This window comes from Phoxinus phoxinus (genome assembly GCF_949152265.1).
Source record: "Phoxinus phoxinus genome assembly, chromosome: 1".
NCBI lineage: Eukaryota > Metazoa > Chordata > Actinopteri > Cypriniformes > Leuciscidae > Phoxinus > Phoxinus phoxinus.
This window is the reverse complement of record NC_136876.1, coordinates 38,663,123-38,684,488: the sequence shown is the minus strand read 5'-3', so window position 1 is coordinate 38,684,488 and position 21,366 is coordinate 38,663,123. Positions and strand designations below refer to the sequence as shown.

The following is a 21,366-nucleotide window of genomic DNA, read 5'->3' as shown; positions in this document are numbered from 1 at the left end:
TCTCAGCTGTCAATCATGACGTCACCCTCTCCGTTTTTATAGCATCAACTAACTAATTAAACTTATTTAAAGAATGAACACTTGAAGTTACATCAGCGTGGTAAAAACTACCGAAAATGACAGAAACCATCTTTGGAAAAAATGTATTTGAAGTGTAATTTGATCACCAAACTCGGTCCTGGAGGGTCCGCTGTCCTGCAGAGTTTAGCAGGAACTAAGCAGGACAGCGGCCCTCCAGGACCGAGTTTGGTAACCCCTGGTTTAGTTTGTCTAACAGCCCATTCGATTACATGAAGAAGGTGGGGTTTATGACCTATACGGCATCCAGCCACCTGGGGGCGATCAAGAAGCTTTGGCTTCACTTTTCAGGACTTGTGCGGCACACTTGTATCAATCAGATCAGATAGATAGATAGATAGATAGTCAGCGAGATGCGCACCAACAATCTGTCCTCTTGATCTCTGATATGTCTTCCCGTAATGTTGTGTGTATTGCAATTTTTTATGTGCTATTGCTCTGCTAATTCAAGCTTCACTCTGCTCATACTGATGGAATGTGGAATCAGGGAAGATTAGCCACCATATACAGACATGAAACCTCCAACACTATATTGGCCAGTGTTTCAGTTTCATTGTGCAACCCCTGTAGATAACACCATTTGCCAGTAAGGGTTAGAGGTCAAAGCCATGGGCAGGTGTGTGTGTGTGTGTGCAAGATCTGGAGCGATTCGTTTTATGAAGCCATTGTCTCTTAATGAAACGTTGTAAATGGACGGAAGCCCAGAGATCCAATGATGTCATTAAATAATAAAGCTCTCTCAGGAGGATACTAGTCATATGTCTAGATGAATCTGGCCTGTACTTTCTCGCTCACTGTGTTAAGGGTCTTTTATGATCACCAGAGGACAGAAAATAATTTGACATCACATCAGATTCAGACTCCACATTACCAGAAGTGGTACACCAATAAAGTAATTGTATGATTGTTCACTAAATATATGATACTCTGTGAGAAAGGTACTTCATGGGTATTTTACAGATAAGCATTTGTAAAAATGTGGGAATGTGATCTCGCAGTCATTTTCCCTTTGCAATTTCCTGTCAGTTAAAGCTCTTAAAAGGAACGTGTAAAAATGTATTTTTAAACAGAAACAGACAAGGGAATGTATTTGTGAGAATTGAACAACTGCCACTGCCACTAACATCTAAACACCATCTCTTGTGTTTTTTTTTATCTTCCCAATGTCCATCTCTTCCAAAGCCTGTCACTGTAATCTTCATGCCCGCCGCTGCCGATTCAACATGGAGCTGTATAAGCTATCGGGCCGCAGGAGTGGAGGAGTGTGTCTCAACTGCAGACACAACACAGCCGGACGGCACTGCCACTACTGTAAAGAGGGCTACTACAGAGACATGACCAAGGCCATCTCACACAGACGAGCCTGCAAAGGTAAGCAATCGCTGCAAATAATGTTTAAATCTAGATTAAAAAAAACAAAACGTTAATATTAGTCAAAATTTTGTCCAAACTAGCCTAAAACAGCCTAAGAGAGACCAAACCATGCCAATGCTGTTGATTGAGCATTTTGAGAGTTCACAGCATGAATAAATGATGTGGTAACTTAACGTTATAGGATTGTTGCTTTGCTGTCTGACTACTATTAGTTTTTTGTTGTATAGTGATGTTAAAAGATCATCTGCACTTAAAGGGCTGACAAAATGTGCTTTCAATAAAACTTGGCTGCATGCCTGTACCGTAGGAAAAAAAAAATTCTAGAGTTTTTTTTTTTTTTTTTAAATCGATGGTGCTGTACCTGACTAGAGAAAACGGAGAAAAAAGGCTGTTGTCTTCCCTTTTGCCAAATAGGTAGGAAGACCTAAAACACCCATAATTAGGAGTGGGCGATATGGCAACAACAATATCATATCACGATTTTTTTTTTAGGAAAATCACGATTCACGATTTTATCATTATTCTTTTTCATGTTGGTTTTACTATTTTGCAAGTGACTGAGCAGTACAGACAAACTTATGTCCCTATTTAAAAAGCAAAACCTTACAAAGTAACAAAATATAAAATAAAAAAGAATGGCAGACATTTAGGCCAAAGTGGCAAAGATAAAAATCTTTGTCGATATCGACTGATATTTTTTTTGGCCATATCGCCCAGCCCTAAGCCGAGACACATTCTGCTTTAAGCAAGGCAGGCCATATCGTGTGAATATCGTAGCGGCCGGAAGCTTTTTGTGCTTTGTACATGACCGACCGCTGCTCTGAGGCAAGGGGATGCTTATATAGTGTGAATGAGTGAGCGGCGGGAAATGTTTTCTCTTCTGTACATGGCAGAGACCTGTGGAACTAGAGAACCCTTAGCTGTAGTCTCCTCGCTCAGCTCGCAGCTCCACCACAGAGGGGAGAGCATGAGAAGCCGGGGTTTTTTCCTGAAGGGTTGGGTGAGAGAAACGCGGACACTTTGTAGGCATGAGCTCTTCACAGGAGTCAGGAGCAGCGGTGCTTCTGTGTGGGCATCGCCCAGGCAGAAAACACAGCGGTCCGGAAGGAATCTGAAAGAAAAATGTCATACCTACGGGAATGCAATCCAGGCACCGTGCTCTGGCAAGCACACCTCAACGGCGAGCTGTAGATGGCTACTTGAAGATATCTGTCTGAAGGAGAAAGATTCTGAGAGAATGACATTCAGTGGCGCCTTAGGCCCTGTTTATACGTACATGGTTATTTAGAAAAATGGAGACATTTCCCTTCGTTTGTGCCCTTCATTTACACACAAACGGAGAATTCGCCTCTGAAAACGATTCTTTCTAAAAACTCTGGCCAGAGTGGAGATTTTGGAAAACTTTGTTTGCATGTAAATGGAGAAAAACTGAGTTTTAGGCAGCCGACGTCACAGGATGTGACTATTTTCGGGAATTCTGATTGGCTAACGTAAGCTTGAGCTTCTCGTTACACTGCCACCTACAGGTTTGGCATGTTCTTGACAGCATATACATGGGTTTGTGTAAACGAACACTTTTTTGAAAACTGACAGGTGTGCACAATGATTTTTTTGAAAACGGAGAGGGGGGAAATGTCCATTTATGAAACTAGCCGGCCACGTGTAAACGTAGCCCTATTGAGCGGAAGAGCCCGCCTCCATTTCGCGCTTGAACGCCTTCAGTATTCTCTGAAAAAAAGTGTTTACCTGTTTATCAGCTACTGACACAATGTTGAGAGAATCAAACTCGAAAGGGAATTGTTGTTCTGTCAGTTCCGCCCAACCTCTTGAAACAAAACATTTTGTATTTACTGGATTAAGTGAATTGGGTAAACAAAAGTAGCAGTACTGAGAACAATTACTAAGCCAGTAATTTTTTTTTTTTTTTTACATAATTAAAACATACAATTTTGGTTTGGATTCAAAATGTCCTTCTTCAAATGAATAAATAGGCCCCAGGTTATTTTATATCAAATTTGAATTTAATTGCTTCATGATATACAGAACTCTAATGACTTTGAGCTGAAAGATATTAGAATAAGACCGTTTTTGTACAATGGGGTTTCCCTGGAAGATGAGCACAGGCCAAGCAGACAAGGAGGACTGCCATGGGATTTGGGACAACAGAGCATATTACCAATAATAGTGAAACAAGCCAACTATTCACTCACCCATGAAAGAAAATAAATGTAAAGACACCAGAGATTACGCACATGTTCTAGACCTCATGGTCACACTTAGTGGTCAGATGGGCTGTAAGGTTCTGTTGAAAAACATAGTGAGCTGCATCATGGGCACACTCCCAATGTTTATTAAAGGCGCATATATACTCTCAGCAAAGTTCTTTTTCGTTCTTCGTTTAGGGGTAAAACGAAGTTCGAAATACGTGACCAGCGATATTCTGTTACCGAACATCTGATGCCGCCCACACTGCTGAGAGCGACGCTTTACTCTCAATAACAAAATAAACGCACAGCAAAATGATAAAACTAGCAAGCAATTTAATAAAGCATAAGAAAAGCATCTGATCTTAGCAATGTGGATATATTTTTTTGCACAAGCTCTGTAATTCGGCACTTTAGTAAAGTCACGTCACGTTTAGATTATAGCAAAATTATAGCAATAGCAATTTATTATAGCAATAGATTGCTTAAAATCAAGCAGCTTTACCGTATTAAACATGAAAAACAGTGACAGTGTCTCATTTCATCAGAGGTACTACTACATTTTCTACTATAAAGCAGCTCTCCAGTGTTCATATTTCCACTTGCGAACGTCTGACTTCCACGGACTCGTGAGGAGAAATGAACTGGAAAAGATTTTCCACGTGAAAGAAGACAGAGCCTCAGCGCACACCTACCTATTACGTAATCACCATGGACCAATGGTAGTACGAAGGTGTTTACCTGCCGAAGCGAACTTTTCCAGAAAGTTTGCTTTGGCAAGTTTCGAACTCCAATAATGAACTCCAAACAAACTTCGTTTCGGCCTGATTGTGTTTGAAATGTCGTCATATCAGTTCATTCTTCGATTTCGTTTGAAGTAAATCGTGGCCTTTTGATATATCAAGAGGTACAGTAGCATGATTATGCTTTATTTTGGCCAATTTCTAAGGCAGCAGCACTGCATATCCTTTGCAAACAAAGCAATGCATTGTGAAAAGCTTGGTGAAAAGAACAATTCCAGATGGATAAATGAGAGAAATGATGGTTATAAGTAATGTTTTAATGGCAAAAATATTGAGGAAAACAGTTAACTCTAAATTAAATGATTAATAATATTCCAGTGCGTATTTCTATGTTTATTAGAGTATTTTGTAATTATCTTGGCAAACTTGTGCTAATGCTATTGTTGCACACTCAATTGTGAGTGTGATCTCCCCTGCACTTCACACGAGGACCGTAATTCGTATGACACACTGTAGTCTGCTGCCCATGTCCAAATCATTCCTTTCCTACTCACTATAGGTTTTGCAATGGGTCCTGATTGTGGACATGAAATGAGAAACAAAAAAGATGGGCATACAGTTGTGCAAATACATGGCTAGAGATATATTTAGATATTTTTATTATATTATATTATTTAAAATATATATTATATTTTTCATATAAAACATGAAATCCGTTCACAGCCTTGCGAAATCAGACATTCCATGGCGGCTGTAGTTTTAAATGCATGGATTTGATCCACGGTTGGTCCACAGATGAATTTCACAATGTCAGTCCCCCGTGTTCCCGTAATCCATTCACTCACAAAACATTCTTTGCTATTGCATATTTCCCACCTTCAAGCCAAGATAACTTGTATTCTCATCTGACTCTAGCGGACCCAGAGTTTGACGGACTGAAAGCTTCAACAAACCACAGCATAATTGATATGAGAGGCTGCTAACCCAATCACTGGGGTAGCTTCATTTTTTTGCGGACTGTCGGGTTCTAATGTGCAGATGTGATGGATGGCAAACACTGCCCATGTTACATTGACTTTGCTGTGTGTTATCACAAGAGGAATGCATTTGATTCAGGGGAGGTTACAAATGGTTTTAAACAGCTTTCCCCTGCCAGCCAAAACATTTACTCGGGCTATATATGGGATGCTCGGAGGCCAGATGCGAGGGATACGGGCTTGTAAGGTCCTGTAATGACCTTAACATACAAAATATGGCCGGTAGAGTCAAAGCTTGTCCGGGAAATGCTGAGGAGTTCCAGTCACCATTGTCAAGCTGATTGCTTCACTCGTCTCAGGTGACAAACTCCTCAACATTGTGACGTCGTGTAGCGGACTGCTGTATTTATTGTTCGTGTCAGCCAACCATCTCATTGTGTTTATTTTGGATGGGAGACGCAACATCGTGCCAGCAGTGTTCAGCGCGTTCGGAAATTCTATAGGGGGTCGTTTGGAAAAGGAAGGAATATCGCTTGTAAATAACAAGACGGCAGGGCACCTACCAAGACAAATCAGACCCAAAACCAGATCCATTGTCAGTGGCAGTCTGGAACACCTCATGCTTTATATCCCAGATTAACAACAATCCCTCACTGAGTTCAGAATAAACACCGTGTCACCCTCCAGAACTACGACATTTCTTTCTGTCCCATATTTGTGCTTAAAGGAAAAGTTCATCCAAAAATAAAAGATCTGTCACTATTTATTTACTCACCCTCATATCATTATTAACTACTTTGACTAAGGCTGCTCAACTACTCAAAATAAAACCGAAATCACTATATGCCTTTGTGCAACTATCAAATTGTAAAGGCTGGGGTTTAACGGAATAAATATAATCAAAGTGAAACGTGTTACGTGACACTGCTTTTTTATTTTTGTTGTTGTTTTTATACGCGAGCAGCTCCTGATACAGAGTCTCGAAGTGGCTTGATTTGCAGTAAACGCTGCTTCACACAAGCTCATCTCTGCATGTGCTCTGAGTTTAGCCAGAAAATACAAATAATAGTCAGAATAATAATTATTTATAGTATAATTTTATAGACTATGTTATAGTCATATTAATATATATATAAAAAAATAGGCCAAATTGTGCAGCCTTAAAAAAAAAAAAAAAGATTTCACCTTAAGTCCTTATTTTACTCACTATTTTTTTTTATCAGAAAATGTTCAATTAGATTTCCCCTAAATCCTGCAGCCCTACCTTTGACTTTCTTTCTTTTGTGAAACATAGAGAAATGTGAAATTTAAATTATTTTTCATGCAGTTACAATGAAAAGAGAATACAAAAACAATGCAAACATCACCATAAAAATATAAGTATTCTAAAGCCCTACACAGTAAATTCAAACCTAAATGTATTTAAAATGAAAAAAAAAAAAAAAAAAGTAAAAATCCAACCTAGATCTCTGTGCTGATTTCTTTAAAGAAAGTAGCAATATCTGGTTTGTTAACAAATTGTTCTTTTGAGTCGGCGCTTTTCAATGAATCGTTTATTTCAGTTCACAAAACAAGTCTAAATGAGTAGTTCACTGACTCAATGCAATTAACTGCCCTCTGCAGGACTATTAGTGAATAACTATGTCTTCAGATGTAGAATATAGTTCACAAGTCATTTGGACTACTTTTATTGTGCTTTTGTATCCTTTTTGAAGGATACAAATTGCATGAGCGATTGCATGAGCGAGCTGAAAAAAAAGTAAAAACTTTTTCCTTTCATGCTCGACTGAAGAAAGTGTCATATTTGGAATGACGTGAACAAATGATGACAGCATTTAAATTTTTCGGGTGAACTGTTCCTTTAAACATGGAGAGGGGTTTTCAACAGCCATGAGAACAGTCTATGTCGCATTGCCCCACACTCATTTCCCCAGCATCTCTTCTTACTACTGCTGAATTATTAGTAGCTCTGGTTTAGATTATGTGCTGTAGAGTTGTTGGGTCGCCTGTGAAGGCGTAAGAGCGGTGTCGTAATTCAGCAGGCGGTGGGCTGGTTGGTGGGTGGCTTAAGTGCAGAACTGTAGCTGCTTTTAACCGAATGTTAAGTGGGCATTGAGATTCAAAGCATCCCACCACTTTGTGTAGCATTTATTAACATCAGCTAAATCATCAGTGATGGGGAATAGTGAAAGCAATCCAAATTTAACGGATGCACTGCTAAAATATTGTTCTTAAATGTGTTTTTAGTGATTTCTACAGTTTTTCCATGTGTGCCTTCTATTCAGAAAACAATATGCAGAGTGCATTCTCTTCTCTTTAGCCAAATGCTAAGGCCCAAGACGTATTCTATAAACGAATGTGAATGCAAATACTTTACTGAAATACTTCACAGCCTGAATTTCACACATTGCGTACTAAAATGTTAATTGAAATTTCTTCTACAGTCAGTTTTCTCAATCAGATAGAACGGCGGACGGACTGACGGACGGACAGACAGACAGATAGATAGATAGAACAACCGACAGAGAGACGGATGGATGGATGGATGGATAGACAGACAGAACAACCAACATAGATGGATGGATAGATGGATGGATGGATGGATGGATAGACAGACAGAACAACCAACATAGATAGATGGATGGAGACAGACAGACGGACGGACAAACAGACAGACAGACAGACAGACAGAATGATAGATAGATAGTTAGTTAGACAGACCGAGACGGACGGACGAACGGATGGATGGATAGAAAGAGCAACCGACAGAGAGACAGATGGCTGGATGGATAGATGGATGGATAGATAGATAGATAGATGGGTGGATGGATAGATGGATGGATAGATAGAACGACCGTCCGACAGACAGACAGAATGATAGATAGATAGACAGACAGATAGACAGACAGATAAACAGACAGACAGACAGACAGAAAGAGAGACAGACAGACAGACTGACTGAGATTGAGAGACAGACAGAGAGAGAGACAGACAGAAAGAGAGAGAGACAGACAGACAGAGTCTGAGACAGAGACAGACAGAGTCTGAGACAGAGACAGACAGAGTCTGAGACAGAGACAGAGACAGACAGACAGACAGACAGACAGACAGACAGACAATGAATAAATGAATGATAGATTAGTTAGTTAGACAGACAGACAGAGAGATAGACAGACAGACAGACAGACAGACAGACAGACAGAAAGAGAGACAGACAGAGAGACAGACAGACATACAGACTGAGATAGACAGACAGAAAGGGAGACAGACAGAAAGAGAGAGAGATAGACAGACAGACAGACAGAAAGGGAGACAGACAGAAAGAGAGATAGACAGACAGACAGACAGACAGAGAGACAGACAGACAGAATGATAGATAGACAGACAGAGACAGCTAAATGGATAGAACGACCACCCGTCAGACAGACAGACAGACAGACAGACAGACAGACAGACAGACAGACAGACAGACATACATACGCTTGAACAGTGTCTACAGTATTTAGTGCGTTTAGATCAGTCACTTGTGAGGTTGCATAAAACTCACAGAGAAAAAAAGCCAAATGATTAACGGCGCAATGACTCGTCTCTTCAGAACAACCATTTCTGTTCTGGCACTGCTGAGACTGTGTACCACTTCTCCAGGGCAGACATAAATCTGAGACGAACAATTGCCTTTGTTACTAATTCAAGAAGTGACTTCTAATATTCATCACATTTTTTTTAGTCCCAAGAGCTTTAGCTCTCACTACGGCTGGACCACTTCATATAATTTCCAAATTAATCCCTGGCTACATAAAAACGGCTGAAGGCCTGATGGGAAGAGTTAAGTTGAGACTTCAAACAAGCAGCTTTATGGTAAACGTTTGGCAGCGTGAGCGCACAAAGAAATTCTCACATTTTAACGCGTGATCGTCTCGACTAATAGCTCAGCCAGAGCACCTTTGAAGTACACGCCGTCATTAATGTGAACATTATTCAGCCTTTATTTGTGAGGGTTATTCGTTGCCAAGAGTCTTTACATTGGAAACTTGATCAGACGGTGCTCAGTCTATGCGAATGACAGCGCTGTGTCAGAACGTGAAAAGTATAACTGCATACACATGACAGGTCTGTTTCCTCCACACGGAGGGTATACACCATATCCACGTACACACTCTGGACAGGATCCAGACCTAGTGCATGGACACAGGTGTGGGCCATAACTGTTCTTAAAACCCCACTAATTTATTTCAAACTGAAGTTTCTGGTTTGTGATACGGCAAAGTAAAGTACCAGACTTGATATATCATTTTAAGGGGCATAACCCAGGTATAACCTTGCGCTCCCCCGCTGTGAAATCTTCTATGCCACGGCAACAGAAATAATATTTTACCTAAGTTGCGAATGTGTGTTTGAAGTCTGTATTGAATGCAATGCAATTAAAGACAGTGATCTGCAAAATAATGGCGAGAGATTTCTTTATATAGAGTTTCCTTGTGGGAGAAAATAACATATAACGTTACCAGTGGCAAAATATTTTTTTAGTGAATCAAACCATACAGCGTAAGCAATAGCCAAACCAATGAATATTATGAGCCAATTCTTTTTTACTGAATCCAAAACATAGAGCCCAACTAGTGTAGTCTGATTCCCGAACAAATTACTTTTAAGCCGTCTTTGTTTGGGAATCAAAAACATACAATGCAACTAGTGTAGTTTGATTCCTGAACAAGTTATTCTTATTAGCCGGTTCTTTTTAGGAAATCAAAATTATACAGCATGGCGTGTAACAATCCCGAACAAATGATGGTACTTTGAATGAATAGCTCAAAACCAGTTCACCATTTTGAATCAGTCGACAATTCTTTCACTGAACTGATTTCAACAGAGCTGTAACTGAATCAACATCCGATCCTTACGCAGCTGAAAGTAATTATTATTTTCAGTGGGTCTCTATATTTTTGAGTGATACATCATGTAAAATAGTGATAATTTGCAGTGTAAACATGTATGTAGAGCCACAGTACAGTATTACAAAGTGTAAAATCAGGCAAATATGAGTCTCTAGATCCTTAAAGTGCTGCATCAGTAACCACTGGTTTTATGTTTTCTCTTCAGCCTGTGATTGTCATCCGGTCGGCGCAGCTGGTAAGACCTGTAACCAGACGACTGGACAGTGTCCATGCAAAGATGGTGTGACTGGCATCACCTGCAACCGCTGCGCTAAAGGATACCAGCAAAGCAGATCACCCATCGCCCCTTGCATCAGTAAGATTCATCTGGCTTGTTTTTTTCTTTCTCCTACTGTCTTCAAAAAATGTGTTAAAAATTTGTTTAGATGTATAGTTAAATTAAATGTTGTTCTTTTGAACTTTCCTGAAAAAAATTGTCTCCACAAAAATGATTAAAAATTAGAATTGATTTCTAAATGATCATGTGACACTGAAGACTTGGAGTAATGACTTCTGAAAGCCATCAGTTTTGACATACCAGAAATATATTAAAATAGAAATCCGGTTTAAATTGTAACAATAATCATTTGCAATATTATTGCTTTTACTTCATTTTTGATCAAATAATTGCAGCTTTGGTGAGCATAATATACTTCTTTCAAAATCATAAAAAAATCTTGCTGACTCAAAACTTTTGAACATTTTTGAAAACGGGTTTCAAAGTGCAAGTTTTTGAAAACAATACAGTTATTGTTTCCATGTAAACTATGAAAACGCAAATTTGTGAAAACGGTGACGTCATGCGCATGAGTATTACGTGTTCAGTCTACAGGTGCGTAGTGTTTCTTTACAAAGTGACATCGCCAACTACTGGCCTGGCAGCAGAATACAGCGTTTTTAATCGTTTTCGCGGATCCTTGTGAATGAGGATCGTTTTGATAACGCTTTCGTCTGGACGCAAAAAAAAAGGCACAGGAAAAACATTCCAGTTTTTAGTATATCGTTATCGTGTAAACGTACCTTTAGAATTAAGAAAGCCTGCAATAAAATGCAATAGACACTGTAATATAAATGTTGCCTAGGAAACCTTTTTATGTGAAATTGATTGATTAAAAATAATTGTATTAAAAGTTGTATCATTACTGATGAATAAATTACAAAACAAAATCGAGATTGTATGTTCTAATTTGGGTAACATATTTAGAATAACATTTTAGAATATTAGTCAATCTAAGTAAATCTGTTAAACTTTAAAAACAGCTTCATATTTACTAGTGGTAAAAAATAGTACGTGTATTTCTAAAACATTTATAAATATTTATGAGAGTACCAGAAGATCAATTGTGGACCCCTACCAATATTTTTTGATCAGTTAAATATTTACTCTTTTTTTATTAACTGCAACAAATAAATATGAAGCTATTCTCATACTAATGTTCAGGAAAACATTTCTGAATTATCTTAAATTTCATTGTCTCTACCTCTTGAAAAAAGAGTGCGACCTACAAATAAATAACGAATATGAAAGAAATATACTATTATGCAGCTTCCTTTAAAAATTATTCTTGGACAAAATGAGGTGGTGCAACCTGAGTTGTTTTCCCATTACCACCCACAGAGACATTAATAAAAATACTCCAAAGAAATTTTGCATAAACACCTATTATTATTCATGATTTCATGGCCCCGGCCCATTTAATTTCCGTATCGGTCCCCTGTTCCATTATTTCCTTGGATGGACATTTCGCTGATTGCCCTCCGCTAAGTCAAACAGACCATAAAGCCCTGGCTGACATGACCTAGTCTGCCCCGAACCTTGCTGACGGCCTTTCAACTCATAAATCTCACGCCTGCTCCAGGGGTATGATGGGTGATATGTTTATTGGCAGTATCAACAAGGCAGCAGACGGTCTCTGTGGCGATTAAGGACAGGCCCACACAGCAGCTGGCATTTCTCGATAAGATACTCACTGGGAGAGCAATACAATATGAGGCTATTAATGTGAACCGCTTCTATTATGCACTAACTGATGACATCGAAATAAAGATTTATCTGGCCCTCTGACAAAAGCAACTATAGACATGAAGCCATTCAGATTTGCTTGGCAAGGATTCACGTAGACAAATGAAACCCTTAGAAACTAGATTTCCCCTAATTTCTCAGGGTAAGTAACAAATGTGCTGTTAAATCTGGAGAGTGAGAGAGAGGGAGCCCCGACGATCGAGTGGAAAATATTTGGTTTCTCATTTATTTTGTGATATAACGTGCTTTTGTTTTAATAGCCTGATATAAAATGTTTGCGACATCACACATTTTGCCAACTGCACATTTTAACAAGCCTCGATCCCCCATCGGTGTATATCTAACAGCAGAACGCTTAAAAGAGGAAGAAGGGGCTTCAGAGGGGAAACTCATTAAAACTAGACACCACCACGTCTTCATGTCACCAGTTATGTGTCTAAAAAACCTGGTATGTCTACTAAAATGATCTTAAAATCGAATGAAAATGAAAAAACAAACAAATAAAAAAACAGGTGCAATGTATATCGAAAGCAGCAATGCCTCGAAAAAAATGTACGGCATGAGGTTTTGATTGTTTGTTCTTGACTGTTTGTTACAGAAATTCCTGTTGCTGCACCCACAGCCACCTACAGCAGTTCAGAAGAGCCTACAGGTGAGTTAAAATACATTAAACCATTAACTGGTATTACTGAGCAATCAAGCTCTGTATGGTTAAATATCCCAAATACAAATTTGTTTAGATTTTTTATGCATTGATTCAAACATTCTCTGCAATGCTTAAATGACTACCGCAAAGGAATATATATATATATATGTTATTCTCTATAAATTTTTTTATTCAGATAAAAATTACAAGAATAAAAAGTTAAATTAAAAGCATAATTTAAATGTGTTTAAGCGTAATAGTTAATAAGATGAATAAAATGGAATACAATGTTAATAATAATGTAATTAATAATAAATAAATTATTTAAATTAAAGGTACACTGTGTTACTTTTGGCCCTCTAGCGGTTAAAAAACAAAACTGGATGTATTTTGCGGAAGAACATTGTTTTGGTTGTGCTCTGCGTGACTGTGAGGATGAATATGGTTATGCCACTGCTCATAAAACATTCACTACTGGGCTTAAGAGATATAATCAGTTTAGATGGAAAGGATCTCAAGTTGACTCGCTAAAGACGTCACTGAAGCTTTACCTATTAATAGACACGGTACACTGCGCTTCAACAACCACAATAAATTCTGGGTTTTTCCTGTCTCAAAACGAGGTGGTGGTGGTAAAATCCCGATCAAGTATTTTAATAATAAGATAATTAAATGTATTTTTCGTAGACCATCAATAGCCTACTGTGTATCCCACAGTATTTTTGTGTGTTGAGCTCGGTACCTCCAGGGGGGTCCGGTGGCATGACACCTGGAAGAAAATTATGTAAATTATAAAGATAAATTCATTAATCTGGTGCACTCTGAGTCCCCCGAATCCGTTGTTAAAAATAAATAATCCACCCGCCAATCGCCCAAACCTATGATATTTTCAGATTTAGTCTGCAGATCTGCATCTGATCAACACATTACAATTATTCAAATTCTCAGTGTTAAGCATGATAATATGGTAAAATATATATTAAAAATAACATTTATTTAAAATAAAAGTTCTTCTTTTGGCAAAATTACATTTCCTTAATAGCCTAAACAGAGGCTCCCTTCAAACTTAAATAGTCAATGTTTCATTACATCACTGAAAACACTCTTATCGGAATACTTTTTTTTACCTTTATAAAGGGCATTTTTCCCCTAATTTTATTAAATGTATGCTCCATCTTTCATTTCAAATTGAAACAGTGCAACTTTGTTACCATCAGTATATTATTATCAACTATAGGCTATCAATCGCAATATACATTAAATGAAATAAATCGGGGCATTTGTCCGGTCTGGCAAGTACAATTTTTTTTCACTTGCCCCATAAAAAAAAACAGACGTGTCCCGGACAAGCGTTATTGTCGAGCCCTGATATGTTTTCCTTGATTGGTTTTCCCTGAAGAGAATTACGTTGTTGAAAACGAAAGTAAAAGAGTGACGCAGGTTCATTGCGTTTTAACGTGATGAGAGATCCGTGTCTTTATTACATTATAATGATTTATCTGTCATCCACCCTCGATTAACTGTAACGTTATGTTTTTATTACTTGACCCACGGATTATGATCCGCGCACCACTATTGGCAAACTATACGGTTTGAGAATGGACACAGGCTGGGAACTCGCAACTTAACCGTCACGGTGTAAAAAGTGTATCTGAGCATGTGACTGTCTATCCGAGATTTGTCGAGAGCCGGAGGCGGCCTGAAATTTGACGGAGGCGGCCGCCTCATAATTCTCTATGCAGGAAAAACAAATTGACCATTCACAATAGATAATGCTTTACAATAAATGGCACAACAATCTACATATGGAAATTTATCTGTTATAATAAATACCTTACTCACCTGTTGAGTAATAAAAACACCATCTCTGTGTCACTTTTACAACATTTCAAACCCCTCAGTTCTCGTCATCACCAAAAAGCAAAGTCAATGTTGATTCTTGTTTTATTACAAGCTCTGTCATTTTGTCGTAAAAAAAAAAAAAAACGCTACATAGTGTTCCCTTAAATACGTGAATCACATATTAATTCTATTAAATATTATAATAGTATATTAATCTGCGGTACAAATATTTGTATGTCTCAACAACAAATTCTCTACATACTGTAGCTGTTACAGTAGCTTGTCTCTCATTCCACTCCTAAACAAATCAATATTTCATGTCCATTTATGTTTATCGGCTACCTGTGTCAGTATTACACAATTACCTCTCGTGTCTGTACTGCAAACCTTGGATTGCCAAAACAGAGCCAGAAAAATGTATTAGTGGATCTTTCACACATATGATCTGGTGATATCAACATAAGCCAATGCTTTCCTTCTCTACATGCTTTGTCTCGGTCACCATCGAAACTGGCTGGGACCTTAATCTGATTACATGCTTCATTTGAACACGTTTGCTTTTCCGTCACACTCTCGCAGCGTTGTGCCGTGAGGGAAAATACACCCCTGTACTTTCATTCATACTCAATTACCCAAGCTGCCCTATCACTGTCGGCGCTGTGGGAGTAACGCCCGTGACATGCAGTCGTCCCATGGAGCCAAACTCAGCTGCTGAACACTTTCTGGCTCTGAGATGTTTCAGTAAGCGTATTTCAATTTCCCCGGTTAGCGCACATGCAACAGACACAGTAGTGGTGGTCAGTGTGACTATATTATTCATTGAAAAAATAAAATTGGCTGGTAAGTGTCTAAAATTCTCTGTTCATCACAAGCCATTATTTTCATCATGAAACTGTACAATTGTACAAAGCATTAAACCTTGAACGTCCTTTAAAATAACTAAACTCGCACCAATGAGTAAACTAAGTGAAAAAGAACAGTTCACTTTGCATTCACATTGTCACTGGCCTTGTAAGTGGACTTATTTTTTCTCTTTTTATATCAGCTAATATGTAAGGCTTTCAGTCATACTTATTTTTGAAAGCACTAAAGAGAACTGAGGGGAAAAAGAACAAAAAAATATAAGACATAAGACATGAAACATCGCTATATCATAATATACGCTACTGTTAAAAATGTTGGGGTCAATAAGATTTTTACTGCTTTTAATACTTAATACTTAATGCTTTTAATACTTAATACATATATACATACAATATAGGGCAAAAGGGCAAAACCTAAGTCTTTCTTCTCTTTACCTGTCCTGCTGTACGCTACTGTGAAGAACGCTCTGGTGGAGCAGCACAGTTGTGCTTGAGGGACTCTATTAAGCAGACATTTGTCCCTCCACAGGGGACGTCCATTATTTGGGGGACGTGGGTGTAATGGGCAGCGTCAGGCATTGTGCTGCTTGCCTAATGGACGCCCAGTCTTATCAAAGAGAAGCAGGATGAGGCGGACAAGGGCCATCGCCACACAAAAGCCGCCCCGTTCATTACATTAACATGGAAATCAGGCGTGGCTGATATGGACTCGTCAGAATCATTTACTTTCTGCGACTCCGCCCCCTTCTCTGCACTTTCTCACTCCCTGCCTCCAGTTCTCCCCCCACGGTCCTTCACATCCTAATTCTGCACACCACCTTTTTGTGTTACCACCACCCCCCAAAGCTGCCAGACATCTCGCTCTTCTAGCCCCCCTCCCCTTTTACTTTCCCCTTCAAACTTTTTTATATTCGGGTTGGTGGTTCTTTCCTGCTTCGCCGTTGCCCAGGTAACCTCATTCAGACGGAATATAAAGGGACATGAAAAGGGTGGATTGGACAGAGGGCTGGAGAAAATAATGAAGTTTGTCCATATTCAGGCGAAAGCTGAAAGGTCTTCTCGCTCCCATCTCTTCCAGTCCACCAGAAATCTCGAGGTTATTGCGCTATGTGAAGTAGCTGCGACGAGAGACTCTCGGGTTGCGGTTTTGCAACAGGAGAACTGAGCCATTTTAACACTCTGGTATTAGTCCAAGAGTTGCCTGGCGTTGAAGCGACTCCATCGCCGAGGGCTCAATGTGGGGTTCGGGTCTCCATGGTGGTGTCGAATAGATCCGCTGAGCGCTAGAGCTATAAATCATTGCGCGCTGGATGCCGTCCCTGAGGTTTATATGTGGAAAGCTGCGTTTAAATGAGGATTCGGTATTGTGGGCATTGTGACGGGGGTGTTCTGTGTCTGAATGAAGTTTAAATGACCTGTGAACCCCCTGCCCTGACATTGCTGAGTAAGTGGGGGGGATATGGGGAGGCGCTTGATAATTAGGGTGAGAAAATGACTGGGTTAAGTGAAGAAAAGATTAAATGATTAAATACCCATTAAGTCTTAATTAGGTCTAACGTAACTCTCTTTAAATGTATGAAGGATACAGCAGCCCCAAAATCATCTGGACACTTGAGTCGCACTTAAAAGTGCATGAATGCTATTGCATTAGACAATATAATCCAAAACAAGTGGCACTGACAAACAAATTATGCGTTTGTAGTAACTTTTAACCAATGAGTCCCGAGATTACTTTTAGTGCATGTATTGAAAACGGAAATAGCATATTAAATTTATTTTCTTGAAAAAAAAAAAAAAAATGCTACTTGGTTTGATATTTTGTTATCTAATGCAATGATATATGAATACATTAGTGCCACAGCCAAGTCCATTTTCAATAACTTCACCCTAAAGCCTACTGTATCATATTTAATAAGCTAATTTCTAAGGCTTCTACGTTATCGACATTATCAAAACTTTGCTGGAAAACCTGCGAGTAAAATACTTTTTTAAATATAATTCAAAAAACTTCCCCCTTAAGATTGTGGTACATGTGTTTTTTTTCTGTGAAATCTTTATTGATTTTTATAAAGTAAATATAAGAATAATTTTTTATATTGTTAGTAATAATTTCTGAAGCAACATTATCAATTCATAATTTTCTATAAAAAACTGATACATCAGGCTTTTGAGGAACGTTTATTTGTCCATCTCTCAACCATAATTGTATTGCATTGCAATATGTTTTACACCCCCCCCCCATCCATCCATCCATCTTCTTCCGCTTATCCGGGGCCGGGTCGCGGGGGCAGCAGTCTAAGCAGAGATGCCCAGACTTCCCTTTCCCTAGCCACTTCCTCTAGCTCTTCCGGGGGGACACCGAGGCGTTCCCAGGCCAGCCGAGAGACATAGTCTCTCCAGCGTGTCCTAGGTCTTCCCCGGGGTCTCCTCCCGGTGGGACGTGCCCGGAACACCTTCCCGGGAAGGCGTCCAGGAGGCATCCGGAACAGATGCCCAAGCCACCTCAGCTGACCCCTCTCGATGTGGAGGAGCAGCGGCTCTACTCTGAGCTCCTCCCGAGTGACCGAGCTCCTCACCCTATCTCTAAGGGATCGCCCAGCCACCCTGCGGAGAAAGCTCATTTCGGCCGCCTGTATCCGGGATCTTGTCCTTTCGGTCATGACCCAAAGCTCATGACCATAGGTGAGAGTAGGAACGTAGATTGACCGGTAAATCGAGAGCTTCGCCTTGCGGCTCAGCTCTTTCTTCACCACGACAGACCGGTACATCGACCGCATTACTGCGGAAGCTGCACCGATCCGTCTGTCAATCTCCCGTTCCATCCTTCCCTCACTCGTGAACAAGACCCCAAGATACTTGAACTCCTCCACTTGAGGCAGGAACTCTCCACCAACCTGAAGTGAGCAAGCCACCCTTTTCCGACTGAGGACCATGGCCTCGGATTTGGAGGTGCTGATTCTCATCCCAGCCGCTTCACACTCGGCTGCAAACCGTCCCAGTGCATGCTGAAGGTCCTGGTCTGTAGGGGCCGACACGACAACATCATCCGCAAAGAGCAGAGACGAAATCGTGTGGTCCCCGAACCTGACACCCTCCGGCCCCTGGCTGCGCCTAGAAATTCTGTCCATAAATATTATGAACAGAACCGGCGACAAAGGGCAGCCCTGCCGAAGTCCAACATGCACCGGGAAGAAGTCTGACTTACTGCCGGCAATGCGAACCAAGCTCCTGCTCCGGTCGTATAGGGACCGGACAGCCCTTAGCAAAGGACCCCGGACCCCATACTCCCGGAGCACCCTCCACAGGCCGCCTCGAGGGACACAGTCGAATGCCTTCTCCAAATCCACAAAACACATGTGGATTGGTTGGGCAAACTCCCATGAACCCTCCAGCACCCTGTAGAGGGTATAGAGCTGGTCCAGTGTTCCACGGCCGGGACGAAAACCGCACTGTTCCTCCTGAATCCGAGGTTCTACTATCGGCCGTAATCTCCTCTCCAGTACCCTAGCATAGACTTTCCCGGGGAGGCTGAGAAGTGTGATCCCCCTGTAGTTGGAACACACTCTCCGGTCCCCCTTCTTAAAAAGAGGGACCACCACCCCAGTCTGCCATCCCAGAGGTACTGTCCCCGACCGCCACGCGATGCTGCAGAGGCGTGTCAGCCAAGACAGCCCCGCAACATCCAGAGACTTGAGGTACTCAGGGCGGATCTCATCCACCCCCGGCGCCTTGCCACCGAGGAGTTTCTTGACTACCTCGGTGACTTCAGCTTGGGAGATGGACGAGTCAACCTCCGAGCCCTCAGCCTCTGCTTCCTCAATGGAAGACGTGACGGCGGGATTGAGGAGATCCTCGAAGTATTCCTTCCACCGTCCGACGACATCCCCAGTTGAGGTCAACAGCTGCCCACCTCCACTGTAAACAGCGTTGGTGGGGCACTGCTTCCCTCTCCTGAGTCGCCGGACGGTTTGCCAGAATCTCTTCGAGGCCAGCCGATAGTCATTTTCCATGGCCTCTCCGAACTCCTCCCAGGCCCGAGTTTTTGCCTCCACAACCACCCGGGCTGCAGTTCGCTTGGCCTGCCGGTACCCGTCAGCTGCCTCAGGAGTCCCACAAGCCAACCAGGCCCGATAGGACTCCTTCTTCAGCTTGACGGCATCCCTTACTTCCGGTGTCCACCACCGGGTTCGGGGATTGCCGCCTCGACAGGCACCGGAGACCTTACGGCCACAGCTCCGAGTGGCCGCTTCGACAATGGAGGTAGAGAACATGGTCCACTCGGACTCAATATCTCCAGCCTCCCTCGGGATCCGGTCGAAGCTCCGCCGGAGGTGGGAGTTGAAGATCTCTCTGACAGGAGACTCGGCCAAACGTTCCCAGCAGACCCTTACAGTACGCTTGGGTCTGCCGAGTCTGTCCAGCTTCCTCTTCCGCCATCGGATCCAACTCACCACCAGGTGGTGATCAGTTGACAGCTCCGCCCCTCTCTTTACCCGAGTGTCCAAGACATACGGCCGCAGGTCAGATGAAACGACCACAAAGTCGATCATCGACCTACGGCCTAGGGTGTCCTGGTGCCACGTGTACTGATGGACACCCTTATGCTTGAACATGGTGTTCGTTATGGACAAACTGTAACTAGCACAGAAGTCCAATAACTGAACACCGCTCGGGTTCAGATCAGGGGGGCCGTTCATCCCAATCACGCCCCTCCAGGTAACACTGTCGTTGCCCACGTGGGCGTTGAAGTCCCCCAGTAGAACGACGGAGTCTCCAGTCGGAGCACTTTCCAGCACCCCTCCCAGAGACTCCAAGAAGGCCGGGTACTCTACACTGCCGTTTGGCCCGTAGGCACACACGACAGTGAGAGACCTATCCCCAACCCGTAGGCGCAGGGAAACGACCCTCTCGTTCACCGGGGTAAACTCCAACACATGGCGGCTGAGTTGGGGGGCTATGAGCAAACCCACACCAGCCCGCCGCCTCTCACCATGGGCAACTCCAGAGTGGTGAAGAGTCCATCCTCTCTCAAGGAGTGTGGTTCCAGAGCCTAAGCCGTGCGTAGAGGTGATTCCAACTATCTCTAGTTGGAACCTCTCAACCTCACGCACAATCTCAGGCTCCTTCCCCGCCAGCGAGGTGACGTTCCACGTCCCTAGAGCTAGTTTCCGTGTCCAGGGATCGGGTTGTCGAGGCCCCCGCCTTCGACTGCCGCCCGATCCTCTAAGCACCGGCCCCTTACGGCCCCTCCTGCAGGTGGTGAGCCCACGGGAAGGCGGCCCCACGTCGCTCCTTCGGGCTGAGCCCGGCCGGACCCCGTGGGGGGAGGCCCGACCACCAGGCGCTCGCATACGAGCCCCAACCCCGGGCCTGGCTCCAGGGTGGGGCCCCGGCTGCGCCATACCGGGCGACGTCACGGTCCTTGCTTTAATTTTCTTCATAAAGGGTTTTTTGAACTACTCTTAGTCTGACCCGTCGCCTAGGACCTGTTTGCCTTGGGAGACCCTACCAGGGGCATATAGCCCCGGACAACATAGCTCCTAGGGTCATTCGGGTACTCAAACCCCTCCACCACGTTAAGGTGGCAGTTCAAGCAGTTCAACCCCCCCCCCCCCCCCAATAAATCTATTATTGGAAGATTTAGGCTAAAACATAAACTGATATTTATATGCCTTTTATGTC

General features: G+C 41.9%; 1 protein-coding gene across 1 annotated transcript in view; it reads left to right on the top strand.

Annotated features, from left to right (window-relative positions):
* Positions 1 to 21,366, top strand: part of ntn1b (netrin 1b) — a 70,319-nt gene that overhangs the window by 34,602 nt on the left and 14,351 nt on the right. The window contains exons 3-5 of the mRNA XM_079628523.1: positions 1,261 to 1,449; positions 10,477 to 10,626; positions 12,932 to 12,985. Coding sequence (XP_079484649.1) covers positions 1,261 to 1,449; positions 10,477 to 10,626; positions 12,932 to 12,985 — 393 coding nt within the window. The remainder of the gene's footprint in view (positions 1 to 1,260; positions 1,450 to 10,476; positions 10,627 to 12,931; positions 12,986 to 21,366) is intronic.